This window comes from Gambusia affinis, linkage group LG01 (assembly GCF_019740435.1).
Source record: "Gambusia affinis linkage group LG01, SWU_Gaff_1.0, whole genome shotgun sequence".
Lineage (NCBI taxonomy): Eukaryota > Metazoa > Chordata > Actinopteri > Cyprinodontiformes > Poeciliidae > Gambusia > Gambusia affinis.
Genome location: NC_057868.1, coordinates 19,287,857 through 19,308,905, shown reverse-complemented (window position 1 = coordinate 19,308,905; position 21,049 = coordinate 19,287,857). Strand labels below are relative to the sequence as shown.

General features: G+C 38.4%; 1 protein-coding gene across 1 annotated transcript in view; it reads left to right on the top strand.

Moving 5' to 3' along the window:
• The window catches only part of LOC122840476 (plexin-A1-like), a 124,080-nt gene that overhangs the window by 13,002 nt on the left and 90,029 nt on the right, over nt 1-21,049 (top strand). Inside the window, exon 6 of the mRNA XM_044136879.1 lies at nt 17,726-17,926. Coding sequence (XP_043992814.1) covers nt 17,726-17,926 — 201 coding nt within the window. The remainder of the gene's footprint in view (nt 1-17,725; nt 17,927-21,049) is intronic.

Here is a 21,049-nt window from a genome sequence, read left to right as displayed (position 1 = left end):
GAAAATGTGTGTTCAAGATGACTCAAAGTGTTAATTCACATCATTTTGCATCTGGGTCAAAAAGTTTAATTTTGGTCCCACTTTCTTGTGTTTGCTACACAACTTATGAACTACAAACATGATGTCTTATAGCTGTCTTTCAATCATTTTCTTCTTGCCACTCCTCTGTAAAGGTCAGATTTGCAGAGTAGAATTAATTCAATTCAAAAGTATTTTATTTCTTCTTTTCCTTTCGGTTTCTCCCCTTTTCGAGTCTCCACAGCGAGTCATCCGTCTCCATGTAACCCTATCTTCCGCATCTTCTTCTCTCACACCAACTACCTTCATGTCCTCTTCCACTCCATCCATAAAACTCCTCTTTGGTCTCTCCATCCTTCTTTCGATGTATTCTCTGTCTCTCCTCTGTACATGTCCAAACCATCTCAGTCTGGCTTTTCAGACTTTATCTCCTACACATCTGAGAGGAGCTGTTCCGCTGACATATCCATCAAAAATTCTTCATTTACCCCAGCAAAATTAAATGATCTTATAACTCATCATCCAAATATCTTTAAAGAGGCGTTGTGGGTAGTGAAGATCTCTGGTAGCTTTCAGACTTGCAATGACTCTGAAGAGACTGTTGTCTAATGACTGTCAGGAGATGACATTCCACTTTAACGTGTCCTGCATGAAACCATCTGTTCTTAGAAGGAACTGCTGATCCAGCTCCTTTGCTGTTGCTTCTTCATTTTAAATCTCTTTCTGCATATTTTGTTAGAAATCCAGCAGCACATTGGAACTGGGTTTGGTTGGACTGGATTCAATTGGGGGTATCAGAGTAAATAGGGCTGACTTTTACTTAATTATTTACTACTTTGTGTTGGTCTACCAGGCAATGGGAATCCTTCTACACCTGTATGTCAGGTAGGTAAGCGTGATGTTCCAGCAGATCAGTGTTTACAGATAAGCAAATGCTCATACGTAATGCCAGAAGAAAAGCCTTGGATCTCTCCAGCTCATCTTATTTTCCCGTTTGATCCGAAGCCCACTGAGCCCTCTCCTCTTGTTAAACGGCTCCCTCACTCCCTCAACAAGTCAATTAACTGGAGCCAGACACTCTCTCCCTTTGTCTCTCAGCTATGGGTGTCAGAGTTACAGCTGTCTCTTCATTGTTTCAGATTGCCGGGACTCGGGCTGTTGATGCGCAGCTCGGAGCAGCCCCGGCTTTGGAAGCTCTGAAGCTGGAACTGGCACAGATCAGGCTTCCCCTTCTCCCTCTGGGTCTTTCTGGCTGGGGGAAGCTGCTTGCCACTGATAGGCTCAACAGTGTGTCCTTTATTGTGTGTGTGCGTGCATGTGCGTGTGTAAGCATGCTTATACACAATTTAATTATTCATAGTGTATTAAAGCTTAAAGATGCCTCTCTGATCATTGCCCTGTTTAATGGGGAGCGACGGCGGAGATGAGAAGCAAAGGGTTGAGTATCCACATCATGGGAGGACTGTGGTGTTACTCTAGTTGTTAAAGGAGGAGCATTTTAGCTTAAACCACAATATTATATTGTTCACACAGTTTATACTACAACATCCCTGTTCCTATGCGCTATTTAAAATACCTTGTTAGAGAGTATTGATGAACCACTACCCCAGTCTCAAGTCTTTGGAGTTGTTTACAGGTTTCCTGTTTAGTCTGGCAAAAACCAGGCCGTTCTTCTATGCGTTGCTTCATCTGGAGGGTCTGGACCCTCAGCTCTTGAGAAATCATTGCTTCCTGGAAGTTTGAAGCCATTGGATATGATTTTACGTTACTGAATTGTTAATGTTTGGCCGTGTTGTATGTAATGCACAAGCAGAAATGCGTAGGAAGGCAAAAGTTAGTGTGTTTTCACACCTTAATAGTCTGGTAGTTCAATTGGGGCCCAACATTTGTTTGATTTTCAACTGGTGCAGTTCTCTTTCCCACTGTACTTTATCAAACAAACTAAACTCTTTGAGCAACCCATGGCTGCAGTGGCACTGTACCAACAAACACTGAAGTAAACAACATGAAAACCTCTGAAGAAACAGAGTGCAACTTCTTTTTTTTATGAAATGTAAAAAAAAAAAAAAAAACATCAAGTGGTTTTAGATTTTAGCAGTTAGATTTTAGCATCCTACTGATTGTAGGATTTCTCTTTTGTCTTTGGCAAAAGACTGAGACATTTCTTGTGCTATCCTTAGACTTGCTCCTTTGTTTATTTTGTATTTACCCAAAATACCCTGTGCTGCAATCTACTTCCTGCTTTTGGAGAAATCTCCCTTTCACTTGGCATTCACATGTTCACTTGAACCACATCAAAGTTCACTTCAACTGAACTGAGACCTACGTTTGTAGGCAAACACAGTTTGTTGTTTTGTTCCGCAACAGAGTTCCAGTCACATCTCCCCAATTGAGCCAGACCGTCTAAGTAAATAAACTGCATTTCAATTAAAGCGGACTAAACGGGTGATGTGAATGCACCACTAAATCCACTACCACCTTTATTATTGAGAATGGTGAGTATTGTGATGTCCACACCTATATCTTGCCACAAGTTATTGTGTATGCAGACCCAGTTCTGTTTTGGTCTCCTCGGACCCAGGCACCTTCTTGCACATGTCCTCGGTGTCCCTTAACCTCACCCTGAATGAAAGCAAAGTAACTTCTCTGTTCCTTGGCCTTCATGCTGCTGTTTGTTTGTACGAACCTGACTTGATGCCTGATTCATCTGTGTTCTCTGTCCATAAAGATCTACAAAAGACCCAGTTTTATTTGATCCTGTATTAGCTGTATTACCAGCTGTATCATGACAAGAACTCAGACTTGGCAGTACATAAGTTCAAAACATTTTGAGAGTATTTGTCATTGAAACTTAGCTCTAGGTCCGCTGATTTTAGGAAAAACATGCAGGATGAGAGCAGGAGATGAAGGGATAGAAAGGTTTAAAAAGTAATTTGTGAAGGAGGGAAAAGTAGGGGGGGAAGGATGGCCAGTTGGATGAAGATTAATTGAGGACAGCTGTGATGGAAGGGGGGAAATCATTAACACGAAGCGAGAGAAAAGGCGGCACTTGTCGATGAAAGGAGGACTGTAGGAGGATGCGAGAGATGTTTAACCATTCACAAGATGAAAGGATACTTGAGTTTCCTGACTCTAACCGCGCCTTGTGTCTCCATAATATCTACTCGATAATTCCATATCATTATCTAATGTTATCTGCCCAGGCTTTAATCTTGTCTTTAAGCCCGGCTTCTGAAAAGCATTTGATTATGGTATAGATTTACATTGTGGTTTTCAGAACTTGCTTTTGTCTGCAGAACATGAAACACAATCAATGCTAGTAATGAAGTTGCCCTGGATTTTAGGTGTCTTTTCCTTGTTTTTTATTGGTATTCATAGTATTTGTTTTTGCCTTTCCATGGTACCATACCCTATAAAACTTCCCTTATGTTGTTATAAAGTTCTATGTATTTCATTGAGATTTCTCTGCATAAACCAGCACAACCTAGAAAAATAATTTAGTATTATACAACAAAGTAAATCTGGTGCCCTGGTTTGCTCCGTTGTTAGACTAGACACACACCATGTGCAGAAGCTATAGATTGTCCAAGGTTTGATTCCTGTTCTCGGAAAAAGGTTAGTTACATGAGTCTTTCTATTTCTTAAAATCCCAGTAAAATGCTTTAAAATTTGTTGTTGCAACCTTTCTTTAACCAGGAGAAAGCTCCTTGAGATCAGAGATCTATTTTACATGAGTGTCTTGACAACAATACAGTTGAAGTATAGAAAAATGTGAAAAGGTTTTCTTTGCAAGCTACCATATAAGACACATACGGGAATAAATTGTGAACTCAGTCGTATAAACCTTTGCCAATATTTATTGAGTTGACTGACCTTAACTCCTTCCCCCATTGCACTGGCTTAATAATTCTCACCCCAGCACTTTTGTTGTTCCTAATGCACACAAGTAATCACATGTGGAAAATTGGTTTTAAGACGTTTGTTGTTGCTCACCGTCTCATTGGGTAAATTAAATGACCATTAAACAGTTGAGCATTGTGAAGGGGAACATTTAGCTAAAATGTCTTCCCTTCTGTCTAATTTCTTTCCTGTGGTTGTGTTGAGGTCTTTAAATCATAAGTGGAATAAAGCTAAATATAACTGGAAGGGTTTTAGCTCCTTACTATCCAGCCAAATCCACCCAACCAAGATCTTGACTTACTTCTGTTGCTACTTATAAACAATAAGGTTGTATATTCTGCTTGATGGTTTATCAGTTGAAAAATCCTGCCATGTTGCACATAGCCTGCTGCATTAAGGCTACATTTAAGGATTGTGTCCATTTGTACCTTTGTGGCTGAACGGCTGTTGTGGTGAGTTCATAAAATGTGTCTTAAAGAAATTATTGCAATATTTTTTGTGTTCTCTGTGCTGAATGGTCATTACTTAAAGTGAGCATAGGTGACATCACACCTGTGAGAGGGAACAAAATATGGTTTTACTACGATATTAAAATAATAACAAATGGGTCTTATACTAGCAGTCAGCATAATTAGCATGACTAGCTTCTGAAAAGCAGCAGTCTTCCTTTAATCTTAAAGAAATGTGATTCTCAGTTTAACACTTGAGATTTCAAACAGCATGGAAAATGCCAAAATAAAATACAAACTGACATCAACAAAATGACTCTCACAATCCTCATTCAACAGTGTGGTCCTCTAAGAGAACTGTCTTCAGGAACTGCGGTTGACTTTTTTTTTTTTTCAGTCACTTATATTGTCTTCAGGCATGTTCAGATTCCTGACATACATAATGAAGGGATTCCAGATGAACTCAAACAAATCCTGTTTGCCCTTTAATACACATAATTTATTTATTTTTTTTCCAGAGGGAGGGTCCAGAACAGTGATATACATCTTTTCGCATTGAGCAAATTTAAGTTTATAAATGTTTGATCGTTTTTAGTATAATTATGTTTTTCTGGGTACAGTCCAAACACAAACAGCTTTGGATCCAATATTATTTGTTTGGAAATTATTACATCTTTGCCTCTTTCCAAACCAGCATAATGTTCCTACAATACGACAGACACTGAACCAGAGTCCCTCTGTTTTCTGTACATTTTGGACATGCATCAAGTATCTCCCTATTTTACATATTGAGGTCCACTGGTGTTATGTTAACTCACATTAACCATTTGAATTGGATCATTTTAAGAGCTGTGTTTATAGAGCTGGTGTTGGCCAGCTTGCATGCTGTTTGCCAATCTTCCTCAGATAATTCTAGCAGTAAATCTTCCTTTCAAGCCTGAAGTCTGTCATGAGATCCTTCAGATATATGTAACATCTTTGAGTGATAAAACTCTGATATAATACCTTTCTTCAAACTGTCCTTTGTTAAAATTCTTTCTAAAGTTGACTTGGCATGTTTTGTCAGCTCATTATTTTGACTCATATTTTTGTAGTTTCTGTGTTGAAAGAAGTGTTTCTTATCTAGGTGGAATTTATGTCGTAGATCCTGAAAGCTCAGTAGTATGCCTGTGTCTAGTACATAAAGATTTGGAGTCCTTTGTCTTTCCATGCTTTAAACTTTGCATCAGCTCTACCAGGTACAAAAAATAGGTTATCCCACATTGGACTGAACAGAGACAGTTTGGCTCATTTAAAATTTATTTTACGTCTCTCCATGTTCTAATCATAGTTTTAAGAAATTGATTCTTAGTCTGTTTCAGAAGCTTTATTATTGAATTTGAATACAAATACGAAGGGAGAGTCAATTATAAATCCTGAGTCTCCATGTCAGTCCAATGTGGAGAATGATTACTGTAATAAAACATCATAGACCTCACAGCACAGTAATACAAATGGAAATTTGGGCACTTCAAGCCTCCACGGTCATAATGGAGGTACAGTAATGACTGAGGATATGTATCTTTACTCTCAGAATTTGAAGACTCTTGTCTTTTAAAAGCAAATTTATTTCCAGGTTAACTGACATTCCTAATTGTGTGACATTTCGACATGAAGAATGGCAAGATTTTAACTCCAAATTTCCAGCTTTAATACCTTGTTATGCATCAGCAGATGTAAGCCACACTCAAAATTCAGTAGGCATCAAATAATCTGCTATCTCTTTATATTTATTGCCCATTTCTAGACACAATTTCCTTTGCAGTTTCACTTGTTTTTCAAACATGAGGCAGAGGTAATATGTTTCCCCAGTTAAATTATATGAAAATTATGTATTCAGCTTTGCAGTGTTTTTAAAAGTGAATTTTAAAAATTCTTCAGATTAAGCTGTAACGAAGTCAGTCTGTTGTTTTTATTCATGCATCTCCAGTATATAATAGCATAACGCCTTTATCTTTACCACTTCAACTATCTCCATATTCCCCACAGGAAAGGGCTGTAAGTGGGTGGACACTCCAAAAGGCTTCCAGCGCAGTTCAAAGTGCCTTTTATTGAACAGAAGAGTCCCCATTCTGCTGCGATGGGGTTCCTGCCCTCCTTCCACCTGAGACTACGACTAGGAACTCAGTTGAAAAGTTTTCTCATTGAACTGAAGCACAGGGGAAAACAAAAAACAAAGATGAAACGAGCTTTGTAAAGGAGTGCGTTTTTTGGGCCCTATTAAATTTTCTTGCAAGTTAGTGTAGTATGTATAAGTTTTCTTTGTCTGGGGATTTTTAAGCTTTACCAAACCAGATTCAGAACTGATTAAGAAGGTGAAAGTCACAACCTCATGCCCTTTACTGTGAAAGTTTGAGCGTTCATCACTGGCTTTTACACTGACCTTGAAAAGGTTGCCTGACTCCAAGCTGGGTCACAGAAGTCTCTCGTTATTCCCTGGGTCGTGATTTAAAATAGATTGTAGGACTCCTTATGGAGAGTTCCCATGTGGCAATGAGCACTTTGTCATTCTCCAATGCTATAAAACAAAATTCATCAAATTTTGAACCTGCAGGCCAAAAGAAAAAGAGCACAAAACGTCACCTAGACAGGCAGTTCTGGATAACTTCTGATCTGACATGTACTAATACACACACACACACACACACGCACACACGCACACACACACCAACAGGTATTTTAGGAGCAGCTATTGATCGGGTAGCTGATGCTTATCATCTACATCCTCCTTTTTGACCATTCAGACCTGATAGCATCCCAACTGATAGCTCCACAATCACACTTATCCATCAGAGATAACACTCAGGACACAACTATTCTAATGGACTCTTTTGATAAAGGGCTACGTTGTCAATCTAGTAGATATCTCACTAAAAGCAGTGTCTTTTTGCAGTTTTCATAAACTAGGAAACACCAGCCACTGGATCTGGACTCAGTTCACAAACACAAAGAATTAAACTTCTGAGAGCTGACATAGACTCAAGGTGTTGGATTTGACTCAAGCTAAGCCCCTTCTCCATTATCAAGTCTATCTAGCTAATGCTTCGGTTCTAGCCAAGTTGTGTCGTAGTGACATTGTTCTTAAATTAGATTTTTTTTTTGTTTTGCTTGATCAGGTTAAAGAAAAGTTTAAAAAGAGAAAATAATCTGTGGGTAAGAACCGTTGTGTGTAACGTTACATGAATTGTCTCCCCATAGATTGAGTTGTGTGACCTGCTGGGATTTAGTGCATGATCCGCTGTACATCTGGTATGTGAGAGTGTGTTACCTCCTGTTAAATTTATTCTCTAAGGGTATAACTATATTAGTGTGTCCAACTGAGATATTGCTGAACGGATTACTCTCCCTCTTCTACTGGGACGTTTGGTCATCATATCAGCGTCTCTTCTGTGTGAGTGGAGAAGAAAACCTGTCAATGGGGTCTCGCCCCCTTCTTTCTGAAACGCTCCATTGGTCTGTGACTTTAATCCGTTGGGACCATCCACACCGTGTTGACCCCCCTCTCTCACCTCCTGTAATACACACACAGACAAACACACATGGACCTCCTCATCCATCATACTCTGAGGTTGTCTGTGCCTCGGTGAGGTGGCCTGGTCGGTGACAGCCAGCAGCCAATCGGGGAACTCGCCTCATGTGTGACATCGATGTCAGTGTAGCGATGTCATCCTGATGAAAATCAAGAAGAAGAAGAAAAAAACAGGCAAACAAAAGTCAAACAATTGTCATTGTTTTCCACTTCTTTCTTTTTCTGTCTTTGACATGAATTAAGTCGCTTTATTGTTTTCTTTTACAAATAAATTCTCTGCTGCAGCTCCACAAACGTGTTCCTAGTTCTGGGAGAGTAAATGCATGCCTCCCATTATTTTTTTCTTTGGTTCGCACAGCCACAGGAAAAGGATAAGAGAATGTGGCAATAATGGGAAAAAAGAAGTGATTTAGGGCATGAAGACTGAGGAGAAGAGGAAAAGTCAATATGAAAATGCAGCAGGGTGTCCTAGTCAGCTGGAGTTCTTGACTTCAGGCATTGCAGTGGTTAAATAAACCACAGGGCAGGTAGAGACCAGAGGGGGACGAGAGGAGATCAGATGTTAGGAAGATGTGTACACATATCTTTCCAGTTAGATTGGAAAACTGTGTTGTTTTAAAGTAGTGCCTGTGAAACCCTCAGGTGTTCTGTTACATAACCACCCACTGTATCCTGAACTTCCTGTCCAAAATGTACTGAAGAAACTTTGGCTCCTTTAGGTGACACAAGATCTGCAGTGGATCTCAAAAGTCTATACACCTTGATTAAAAAGCCTGTGTTTTCTCATATATACAAAATGAGACTGATTAGTAATTTTGTCATTTCTACCTTGAATTCACCAAAAATCATGTCCAGTTTTAACTGCTGAACTGGTAAATTTGTTGGAGTTAATGCAGTCTTTATTTGGTAGGTGGTCTATCAGAATCCCAAACCTTGACTTTACCTTGCAACAGTTCACCTCTCCTGGAGACCCCAAAGGATTTTTCCTCAGAGTTATTTTGACATTATTTGAAAATGTAAGAGTTCTTATAGTAAAGCATATGTCATTTCTAAAAAAATCTTCATCTCCAGCTTTCTATGCACCTGAAGGTTTTGGGTCAAACTGGATGGTATTTGGGATCACTCACAAATTTCAACCACTTTAAACCAAAACACAGTTCTATGTAAGGAAAAGTGACCACAGAACAGGATGCCAGCATGTTTCACTGTCCACATGGTCTTCTTTTAGTGATGTGTAGATGTATACAGCTTTAAAAATTTTGTCAAAAAGTTCAAGTTAACTTTCAGCATCTAATAAGTGGTTGTAGGAGATTAACTGAAGCAAAGATGTTTTCTTTAGAGAAGGATTTTATCCTGCAACCCTACTCATTATCCTGGAAACATGGAGAATACAGGAAGTCATCACCTTCAGAGCACATTCAGGGCTTGTTGGACATTTATGTAACTCTCACAGTGTTATTAACTTCTAAGCATTCAAGATGCCAATCGGAGATCTTATTGAACATTTATTTACCTTTGTGCAAACTCTAGTTTGAACTAAAGAATGAGAAAATGAAAATAAAACTATAGATGTATGTATGTAAAAGCTCTTCGGTGTAAACTCAAGAAAAGTGAATGTTAAACTGTAATTAAAGAGGTTCTTCCAAAACGTTTTCAGTCAAATTTTACAGAAAATATGTCACACTAAAGGTAGTATTTTACACTTTAATTTACCGTTTTCACATGGATGTGTTTAATTTAAGATCTCAAACCACCTAAATCCCTTGTTCAACCTAACCAGTGAAGTTGTTTGTCTTTTTTTTTTTTTTACTCAAACGTTGCTGGAAACTCTGAATGCCAACCCACACAATGCAGCGTCTACCGCATTGATGTCTGCTTTGCACCGTGGATTGCAGCAAAGCCATCACAGCAACAAATAACACGACAATTGTGATTGATCCACTTGCTATGCGTTTAAAAGGCACTCAGTTTTCCTTTGTGGAACACAAGCGCACACATGTATCGGGCTGTCATCGAATCAGGTTTGCTGACAAGGCTAACACAATAAAACGTGTTGTTTTTCTAGCAACCACTTTCTCAATTTAAAAGCTAAGCCAATCCTCACAATGCAATATGATGCCTGTTTGTATCATCTCTGCTAAATTTTTCCGTCTTTTCTGTGACAGAAGATTTAATAATTGTTGAGTGTTTTTTTGGCTTTCCATAAACTTTTAAGTTATTTTTTTATTGCACCTTTGCAACTTGGAATGCAACGGTCCAAATTTCAAACTGATGCAGAAGCACATTTTTTGACTGACACAAGTCAACAATAAAATGCTCATTCATTCAAAAACTTACACAGCCCTGTCGCAATAAGCAGTGTATAAATTAATCGCAGAATAAATTAAAACGAGCTTGATCATTTACATTTGCATGATTGTTTTTTCTCTTTTCTCTCTCACTTTCCACCGAAGACTGGATGACAAAAGTCTTCGGACTGGTGCATATTTTAAACTAGATACTTTTTTGAAGGACAATTTTGTTTCCAAATACTTCTGTGTCCATTTTATTGGTTGTTTCAAGTGTTTTGTTCATTTATTTTGGATGTTTAAAATGTCTTAAAGTTCCAGTGTTAAATGTTTGTTAGCATTTAAAGTATTTTGATCTTTGAGGGTGTAGTTCCATCATTATCCCATTAGCATTATGTGACTTGAAGATGGTGTCAAAGCAACACTATTATTCATTGCAATAACTTCTGGAACAATTTATCATCCAGGAAAATTTATTGTGACAGACCTACCCTGCCAACATATTCACTGACTGTTGTTTCATGCTCACAAAACCATTTCTACTAGAAGCCATACAGTTGTATATAACTCAAAACCTTAACCTTATGTTTGATATTATAGTTGTTTCTCCGATTTGGAACAAGGAAACTCAGATTTCTGAGCACTTTTACGCTGACAGCTGTCACTATTAAAACAACGTCAAAATTTACCTTTAATAGTTTTGAGACACACACACATATATATATATATATATATATATATATATATATATATACCAGTATATATATACTGGTATATATATATATATATACCAGTATCTGTGTGTTTTTCTGAACAAAAATTGTGGTAAAATAAAAATTAAGTTAATTTCTTTACATCTACATTTAAAAATGTTAGATTATTATTAATATAAGTTTTCTTTTCTGGTTTGTCAGCAAAAACAAATTGATGTTTGTGATAAAAGTGAACATCAATTTGTTAATAATAATAATAGTTCAAATCCGTCCCAACAATTGCTGACATAAGTTCTGGATTCCACTCGTTTTTGTCTGCTGTAGTTTTCCGACTCAATTGCTTCAATATCAATAGATTTTAGGGAATCAAATCTTTTCTGAACCTATAATAACGTAGCATAGTGCAGTGACTATCCAGGCAGACAGTGGTAGAAACTGCTAGAAACCCTAATAGAGATTTAACAGCAGCAGTTCGGAAGAGAGGCTCAGACTAATTTCTTTCTGAAGGCTTACCTTCCTCTCCTTTGATCACAGCATCTGTGTGTTTGGCCCCAAGGCTACTGTAAAACACTCCACAGGCCCCAGCACTAGTTTACAGCTCAACGCCAGAGGGCAAGATTTAGCTCCGGATTGGTGTCAGAATGTGTTTGTGTGTCTGTGTGTGTATCTTTTAGTGTGAGATGTTCAGTTTGTGCGTGTATTACGTGTATTTTTGTTTATTTGTTGCAGGCCAGTTGCAGCATATTTTGTCCATAAAACAGGTTTTTGTAGATAAAGGCAATCATCACGTTAATAATCAAGGATTTCAAGAACTTTCTCGAGATGTTTCTAGAGTGCCTTACAAATGTATTTATATGTCTTTTGAACAGACACTTTTAACAGTGTTGCTGATTTTAACAGATTTCATGAAGTTGACTTATCCTGACTATTTCCTTTCTTTTACAATTCCTCTTGATTCTCATCTTCCTTCAGTGCTTCGTCTGGGATTCCTCTCATAGAGCTCAATTTCTCTGGTAGAATTTCCACTGTGGTAGAATTTTGAATCAGCGATCAGATGAAGCTGTGAACACTGTTTTTTAATGGGAGACTATCTAAGAGTGTAGTTTGCCAATGGCAGCAGAGGAAATGAACAAAGCCGTTAAGTCTGTGTTGGCCACGCTTCCACATTTTGAGCAATTGAAGTCAGAGACAGAGGAATGTTTCTATTGCTGGCAAAGATTTCTTTCTGATCGCTTCCTGTAAACTGCAAAGTTTACAGGATTCCTGCTAAACTTTGTAGCAGAAGTTCAGCTTCCTTCACTATACAACTTATTAATTTATAGTGGAGCAACATTATGTTCAAGTAGTGCCACTCTTATACTACCAACGTCTATCGCTAGATGGCGATAATGTGCTTCCAGCATAACCTACGTTGTTTATTGTATCCGCAGGTAAAACGTATGTTGTTTATTTATATTCAGCTTCCTGATTATGTCTTTTTTAGATAACTGTGTGACTATTCGTGAAGGATAAATCAAAATTCGTTTAAGAATTTTTTTTTTCTTTTTTTGCGATAAACAATGCAATAAATTCCAGGTTTGTAGCGTGCATGACTTTCAAAATCTCCTCTCCATTAATCTCTAAATCCCAATAATATGATTTCAGATTTTAACAAGGCATTTCCTCTAGCTGATCTGCAGTTGTACAGATCGGTATCCAGGCGCAACGAGTGGCAGAATTCTAGGCATGGATCTAAAAAAACGTCCTGGGGAGAAGGAAAAAGAAAGGGAATGCATCTTCCGTTATCCCAGTAGAAAGGATCAAACGGAAGGTGAAAGTAGAGGTAAAAACAGGGATGCTACACAGAATGTAGAAAAGATCAATTGTGAACTGCAGGAAGAGAGAAAAGAGTGGAGAGAGAAAAGAGGCATTAGAGGATTCCCCCAGGTAAAGGAGATTGTTGTGTCTCATTGTGTTGAGCCGCTCCGCTATCTGATGCAGACTCAGCTCTGACACCTGTCACCACTCCTAATGAAACAGCTCCCACAATCCTCTGCTGCTGAATCTTTTGTTCGCTCCCTGCCTCCTTTGTGTGCTGCCCTCTCTTTCTCTTTCAGGGGTTTGTGCAGTGGCGTCTTTTGTGCAATACATGTAAGCCCAATGTGAGGGATGTGTTTGAGTGCAATCACGTTCTTCAAAGCAATGCCACCGTGATTCAGATGCATCTATATTTTATGTGCAGATTCCATAAATTGATCTGGTGGTCAGTTCTTACTGTCTGTTTCAAAGTTGGATCTTTCGTTTGGCAAAGACTCAGACTATTAGAGATACCTCAAACTCTGAAAACTAGTAACAAGCTCTTTTCTTTTGCATTAGCCCATCTTATTGACTTTTTTAAGACACTGATGGAGTAACTAATGTGATTTAAGAAAAACGCATGGATGACTTTTTCTAGATCTTGGATCAAGTTGTTATCGTTTAAATGTTTTTCATGTGATAAAAGGCTGACTTTGTAACTGTATCTCTGAAGGTTCAGGTCACTTTAGTGGTAAACTATGTGACTCATGGTGATTCCAATTCAATTAAAAATGATTTATGTTTGCAAAAGAGATATTAAAAGTTGTAAGTGGTATCTTTCCAGTATCTTTAAAAATACTTTGTGGATGTTGATGTGTGAAGGAAGGGTAGCAGTCAGTTTTGCCATTGAGCTGAAGAAGCCTCTGATTAAAGCTAGCAGCTCGATTTTTGGGAAGCATAGATAATATTGCATAGAAACATGTCCTGACCATCAGTAATTGGCAACCACTGCTGATCCCCATCATTTGCTTTTGCTTCTCCTCATTAAATCTGTTTTTGCCTGTTTGGTCGGAAAGCCGGGCAGAGACATGTTCTTTATGATCGATGGAAGATATGGTTTGAACTTTAGCTTTTGAGATGCTAATCAGCTGCTCCCTGTTGTGAAGACACCTTGTTGCCACGGTTACGCGTCATAACAACCATCAAAAAATCCGTCGAAGCACACAGCATCCAAAAACAGAGGGAGCCATCATCCAAACAATACCTCCAATATTCTGCCTCCATGTTCATTTATTTTGTAAAAACATGCAACGGTTCTCCATCATTATGGGATTCATCCGTGCTTCTCTCTGTACATTTCTTTTTCTTCCATCCCGACTGACGCCTTCAGATAGTCTGTTGTGTTTTTTTTTTTTTTTGTTTTTTTTTTTACCTTCTCTTTATTCCTTATATTTCCTTCAGCTCATCTTTTTTTGTTATTTTTCTAAGATTAGAATCGGCTTGTGAGCCTTCTGACAGCATCTGTGACTGCTTAAAATTTTGACTGTCAGCCTCACTGACTAACAGTCTGCTTCACTGAGCTTCCTGGCATTGATTCGATCTCTTATCAGTTTTCTTTCCTCTTACTTTGTGAGGAAAAAAATATCAGCATTTATGTAGAGGAGTTCACAGGAAGTTATTTTACCTCACATGTTTTTAGTTGTGATAATGACAGCACCTGATCACACAGATAAAAAGCTAACCTGTTTTAATGGTTTTTAAGCTAACAGTTGTCGTTTTAGTATTACTGCTGGGATGTTTTGAGGTAATTTACTATGTAGATTCAGTCACGGAACATTCACAATATTTACAGAAAATAATTGTTCAGAGGAAAAATTCAACCTTGTCTGTGGCTTCTGGAAGGGGAAAGGAATATTCTGGAGAGAGTGGTTGAAAATCATCCAAAATGCTATGAAATGCACAGTTGGAAGAGTGGCTTACTGGTTTTAAGATATGGCGGAGTTGAAAGTATTTGACTTATCCTGGTGTTGAGTACGACGGAAGTGTCTTAAGAGGAGTGTGTTCCAAAGATGGTGGGCCAAGTAGGTGAATCCTAGATCCAGGAGAAGGATGAACTAATTAAACTGTTGCTAAGGTAACTGAACATAAATATCTAAAGCAAGGGTATAGGAAAAACTCTGTAAAAAAAAAAAAAAACACAAGAAGGTTCGAGTGGCTAAATGGTACTGGTGACATTAACTGTTTGGTGAAGAGTCGTCATTGTGCAGAGTCTTCCACAATCTTAACCTCCCATCACTCAAATGATGGTCAGATAACGAGGAGGTGCAGAGGGGTCAGGGATAGTGCTGTCAGATTGTCAGTTCCTGAAACTACACACACACACAAAATCTTGCATAGTCTGAGTAAAAATTTGTGGAGTCCCAATGACTCCATCACTTAAATCCCCAGTGATGTTGATGACGGGATTACTGACAAGTGTGCCATCTAACAGCAGGTCAGAAAAAGGCTATGCACCAGAGATCATCTATACAAGAACAATCCATACTCACCTGAAGAACACACACTGGATCATGATAATTACTGTCTAGATTTTTATAGAATTACCATTTTAAAATGAGAACTATTAAAAGCTCTTACCTTTGGGGTATAAACCCTTACTGGATTCATCCATCCTTCCATCCACCCACCATGGATCTCTCAAATTAAGTATCTGTGATTTTAAACAGAGATTTTTTTATTATTATTATTATTTATTTTATTTTATTTTTTTACATTATTATCCCTATAATAATAACAATATATATCAACAGGTCATTGAAATATTGTTGCAGTTTCTCAATTAGTTGTTACACAGTATGAAGACTTTTGGAAAAGAGTGAAAGAGTTTTTTGGTTGGTGTTATGTCATCCTCTCAGCATTTTCTTTTTCTTTTAGACTCACGTGTTTTTCTGTCACTGTATTAATAAAACTGTTGGTATGGCTCAGCTCTGCTTCCCTGTTGCTTACATAGCATTCTGCTGTCTGAGATTTCTCTTTGATACAAATGTTTGCTATCACAATAGGACAAGTACAGTGTGCTTGATGGTGTTTGAACTGGGATTAGTTGTTGCATTTGCTTTTCAATATTCATACATGATTTACAATATTCAATGATTTACAACATCCTTGTATCACTGTTGAGGTTAATCTGAAGGCTAGAAACTACTTGCTTCTGATTTGTTTATTTATTTATTTATTTACATGTTTAGATTTCAGAGAAAGTAAAACAGTTTAAATCTTGTACCCTGGTATGGTATCTGAAGATTTAAGAGTTCACCTGCGACCCAAAGAAGCTTCTCTAATCTTGACTGGGTTAAATCTTATTTGGTGAAGCATTATAAAAAAAACACCTGTTTTTTTTTCCCTTTATGGTCTTTTATTTTAGCTAAGGCAAAAAAGCGAAATTTCCTTGCCTCTATTAACATAATAAAATATGCTGTCTTGGCCAATTTGCTCTTGGTTGAAAAGCATCAAGTAGGTGGCTGTTTAAAGTGCTGAACTCTCAGTTATCTCACTTTAATCCATTAAACAGTGTTACAGTACAGTATGGTGGGAGATGCTGCCTCAGGCTGCTGGTTTGGTGTGTACAGAAGGAATAAGAATATGCTGTTATGGGTTTCTTTAAGCCAAAACATGCCTAATATCCGTAAAAGCCTCATTAATATGGCAACGGGGCTCTCTTTCCAAATTGGCTTGTACTCTTTTTTTTTTTTTTTTTTAAACCAGTCACTGCTACATTCAATATTCAGTGTTTAATGAAAAAAACAAAAAAAACAAGCTGATCCTCCTGAGAGATAATCATTTGTAAGAAAGGGTTTTAGGCTGGTTGATGTCGGCCGGAGAAGAAAGGAAGCTGGAATGGCGCTGGATTAGCGTCCAGTGTGGTAGAACGCTGTTGGGAAGGGAAAATAAAACGGATTCATCATAATGGACGTGAGGGAATTTATCCAAATTGTGCTGCCAAAGGCAATTTTAGTCACTTTTAAATCTGCATGTTTTTTCTATGGATTGAAGCAATGATGATATATTGTTTTCTTCTTGCTTCGCTTCATGCTAGCATTCAGGTTAAGTAATGATTCACAGACATGAGCCGCATGTTTTTCTTTTTCTAATGACTTTGTATTGCATCTTTAATCTTCTGCTGCCTTCCCAGCAGAGCTCCATTATCTTCTGAGTAGAGCCACCTACTGGTAGGGAAGAGAAATTACATTGTCATTTCAACAATTTAATTTAGCGTGATTGTCTTGATACAATGTAATTTCTTTTATTTTATTTATTTTTTCCATTTTTTTTTTCTCCGAAGAGTTTTTGCGGCGCTAGTGGCTCGTATTTTTGTGACAGTAGGCAGACAGGAAAGCGGGTGAGGAGAGGGGGGAAGACATGCGGCAAAGGTCGTCAGGACCGGGAGTCGAACCCGCGACGTCCACGTCGAGGACTAAGGCCTCCAAACGTGGGGCGTGCTAACCCCCTGCACCACCACAGCACACCCCAATACAATGTCATTTCTGAACTGACATCCTAAGTATGACATGTTGGTCAAACCCAGAGCTGCGTACAGTTTTGTAGTATTTTGATTTGACACGATGTTCTGCCCAGTTTTGTATTTTGGGACTTTTGCACTTTTCTTTTCTGTCCTCCTTGCTTTTTTAAGCAATTTTACTGCCTTAGTCACTATTTAGAAACATTTTATTTTTCACAGCAGGCTATGTGGGTTATTGAAGATGAAGGGAAAAATAATGTGTAATGTGTACTTTGCTCTAGTATACTTCCAGCAAAAAAACTCTAAAGTTTCTAGATAAATTCCACATTTATCTAAGAAAGGGAAACTCGTCCAGGAATAATAAAGTCATGCATTTAAAATACTAAGATGTTCTCTGTAATTGCAAAGTGAGAACTTTGTGAAAAACTGTAAATTTATGAGGTTTTAACGTTTGTCGTTTATTTACGTTTCCTCACTTTGTATTCTTCCTCCAGGACTGCCCTCAGATCCTGCCCTCCACTCAGATCTACATTCCAGCCGGGGTAATGAGGCCGATCACCCTCCTGGCTCAAAACCTGCCCCAGCCTCAGTCTGGACAGCAGAACTACGAGTGCATCTTTCACATCCAGGGCAGCACGCACAGCGTCCCGGCGCTGAGGTTCAACAGCTCCAGCATCCAGTGTCAGAAGACCACGGTAAGATCAGCGTGAAAACTCACACACCTTCCAGGAAGTCATGAGTTTTTGTGTAGGCTATTTTGTGTTGCTGTCACCATTGTAGAAGTCGTCATTTCCTGAGCTCCAGTCAGGACGTGAGGCGTTTTACCAATTCCAGTTTTGAGCTAACGTAGCACACGACCGGTCCAACATGGAACCAAGCAACACAAAAGGGTGGGGTGGGGTGGGGGTGGGGGGCGATGTGTGGCTTTGGCAGCACCGCCAACCTCCTTTCCATCAGCTTGTCCCACACCTGTCAGCTGCTGCGCCTCATTTAGCTGACTTTTGCATTACCACAGGTTCGCGTTGCTGATTTGCGACCTCCTGGCGCTTCCGAACTCTACAAAAGGAAAGATCGAGCATGGGCGCTGTGATCCTTGAATTCTTTCTGCCTCTGATGTTGGACGGTGACTCAAAAATAGTTCATGGGCATATCATTGAAGTTGATTTCCAGATCATAATGATAGCTCCTGCAGTTCTTTTGTGCTTCAGAGAGGTAAATCATGCATATTTAGTCGCTCGCCTTCCTGTAATTGCTTCACGGAAGTGATTGTGCTTTTAGGTTTGACTTTTAGGGTTATTATTACCAGTTTTTTTGGCAGATTTGTCCTTTAATGACATGCCTGCTCTGAAGCCTTTTGAATATTGAATGAGCTGTAAAAACAGTAAGTGCTGTTCATCAAGCTGAATATTTAAATAGCATGGTTCTAAAGGAATTCTGGCCTTTACTCTCATTACTTTGAATGACATTTCTATTCCTTAGGCAAAGTAAGAGACAGACTTTTTGTTAGTTCTGGTGTCCTTCTCAGGCATTAATCAAACACCTTCTAAGAAAAAAAGTGTACAGCGCTGTGAAAAAGTTTCCATTGTGATTACATGTAATAGACAAACACAAAGTAGAGCACGACTCTAAAATTATAATGACACATCGGTTCCAAAGTTTTCAGAAATTAAAATCTAAAACTTTTTGCATGGTTGGGTATTCATTCTCCTTTACTACGACAGTAAAAGTGTAACCAATAGGCTTTGGACAGTGGTGGGCACCACTAACTGAAACATAAAAATTAGTCCCACTAACTCTAAAGTGCTGTAACAATATGGTATATAGCAAAAGCTAATGCTAGTGTGCTAAAGTCAACCATGTTGAAACTTGTTGTTTTGCCTTACACAGTGTCAAATTTGTAACTATACACCTTACTGAATGTTTACGCTTCAGAAAGCGATTCTTTAAAAGACCTTAACCTACGGTTTCAGTTCAGTAGCTGTTGAGGATCGCTAAGTTTACACGTTTATAGAATAAACGTCAACCAAACTTCACACAGTCAATAACCACAATGTCAACACAGATGTAAAACTGTGTTTAACTGATAGTTTACCAAACAGCTAATTTAGCCCTTTAAAATTCACTGTTCAATTGTTAAAAATTTAGTAAATTACACTGCTACCAGCTGCTGCTAAAAGATATGGACCGGTAAAGCTTAGCATGTTTGCGTTTTTGCTAACTCAACAAAAAACCAGCCACACTATTAGCTGGTGAAGATTTTTTGCAGCCCACATTGTGTCTGCTTGGACACAGTGTGAGATTTGTTTCATTTCTCATCCTATCTTACGTAATCTTGTCATTTTCATTGTGCTTCTATACAAAGACAATAAAGGCATTCTGATCCTGACTGTTAGCATCATAATGGGCTAGCAGAAGTGTTCCCACCATTCCCTACAAAGTTAATTATTAGAACCTTCTGCTTTTTAATCTAATCTCAATATAAATGGTTTTCTTCTGTAAAGACCTCAAAGGTTTGTTTGAGAAACTTGGTGACCATAAAGATGCAGTAAACATGTAGAAGAAGTCACTCTGGACAAATGAGGCAAAAATGTAATTTATTTGCAAAAAGTTATAAAATTAGATCATCCTGAATGTAGTTTGATATGGTCTCTCCTCAGCAGGGTCAAGGCAGCTGATCAGAGTTCATTTGAAAATAATTGGAGGTAAATACAAGATAATCATTCAATGGCATGTTAGGGTCGTTAGAGACAGAAAAAGAGAGTCAATTTCTGCCAAAAAAACTGTGAATTTCTGAGTTGAACCTCAGAAATTTTCTAGGAAGTAGCTTGGCAATGTCAGAGTTACAAAAGTCAAAATTAGATATTCCAAACTTTGGACTTTTGAAACTCAGAAATGTAATGGTTTTTTCTCAAATATTTCTGAGCTTAATTTTAGAGATTCTTTTTGCCTGAAATTAACTTTTTCTATCTACAGTAGAATTGTGGATAGAAAAAGTAAATTTCAGGAAAAAAAAAAAAAAAAAAAAACTGACAGAAACGTTTGACTTTGAAAAGTTGTAGATTTGCTAGAAAAAAACTCAAAAAGCTTAAAATATACAATCACAAGAGTATAAGATGGACCAGTCAAAGTAGACATTGACAGTCTTTCACAAGAATTGCTATTAAAATTGGCTCCCCTTTCAAATTGTCTCAAAAACATTTTGCCTCTCTATGCCTTCAACAGTGCAGATTGAAGAAGCTCCTCCCACATCACCACAACCAACGCTGCAGTTAGTTTTGGATCGCGGTGCAGGTTTTCATTCCCAGTCTTATGATGGACTCTGATACATTCATTACTAAACCTCTGCTACTGCTGATGCTGTAGGAAAGAGCCAGAGACCTGCCTCTGCAGAACTCAAGACAAAACCAGATGAATTCATACACAGAAAACACACACACACCAAAACACACTCCTGCATTCAATTCTTCACTCCTCAGTGCACATCAATCTTTTTTAAAATCCCAGCGTTATCTCTGCAAGAGTCAAGGAAAATAGGAAACGCACGGGTCTCAACACAACTTTGCAGCTGTTGATTGAGGTAGATACCAGAGGCTGAGCTAGGTGGAGTGAGTAAGCCCCCGTTGCCCCCCCATCCCCATCCTCGCCTGTCTGCTCGTCAGGTGGGACTGTGATAGGATCCAATTAGAGGGAGCTGTAGATAAAATGATGATGAATTGCGGTGGCGTGGTAGACTGACGGACACAGATACACGTGCACACGAAGGTGAAAAAAGAGGCAAAAGGAAGCAAAATAGACAGAGTCGAGGAGGAGGTGGGGGG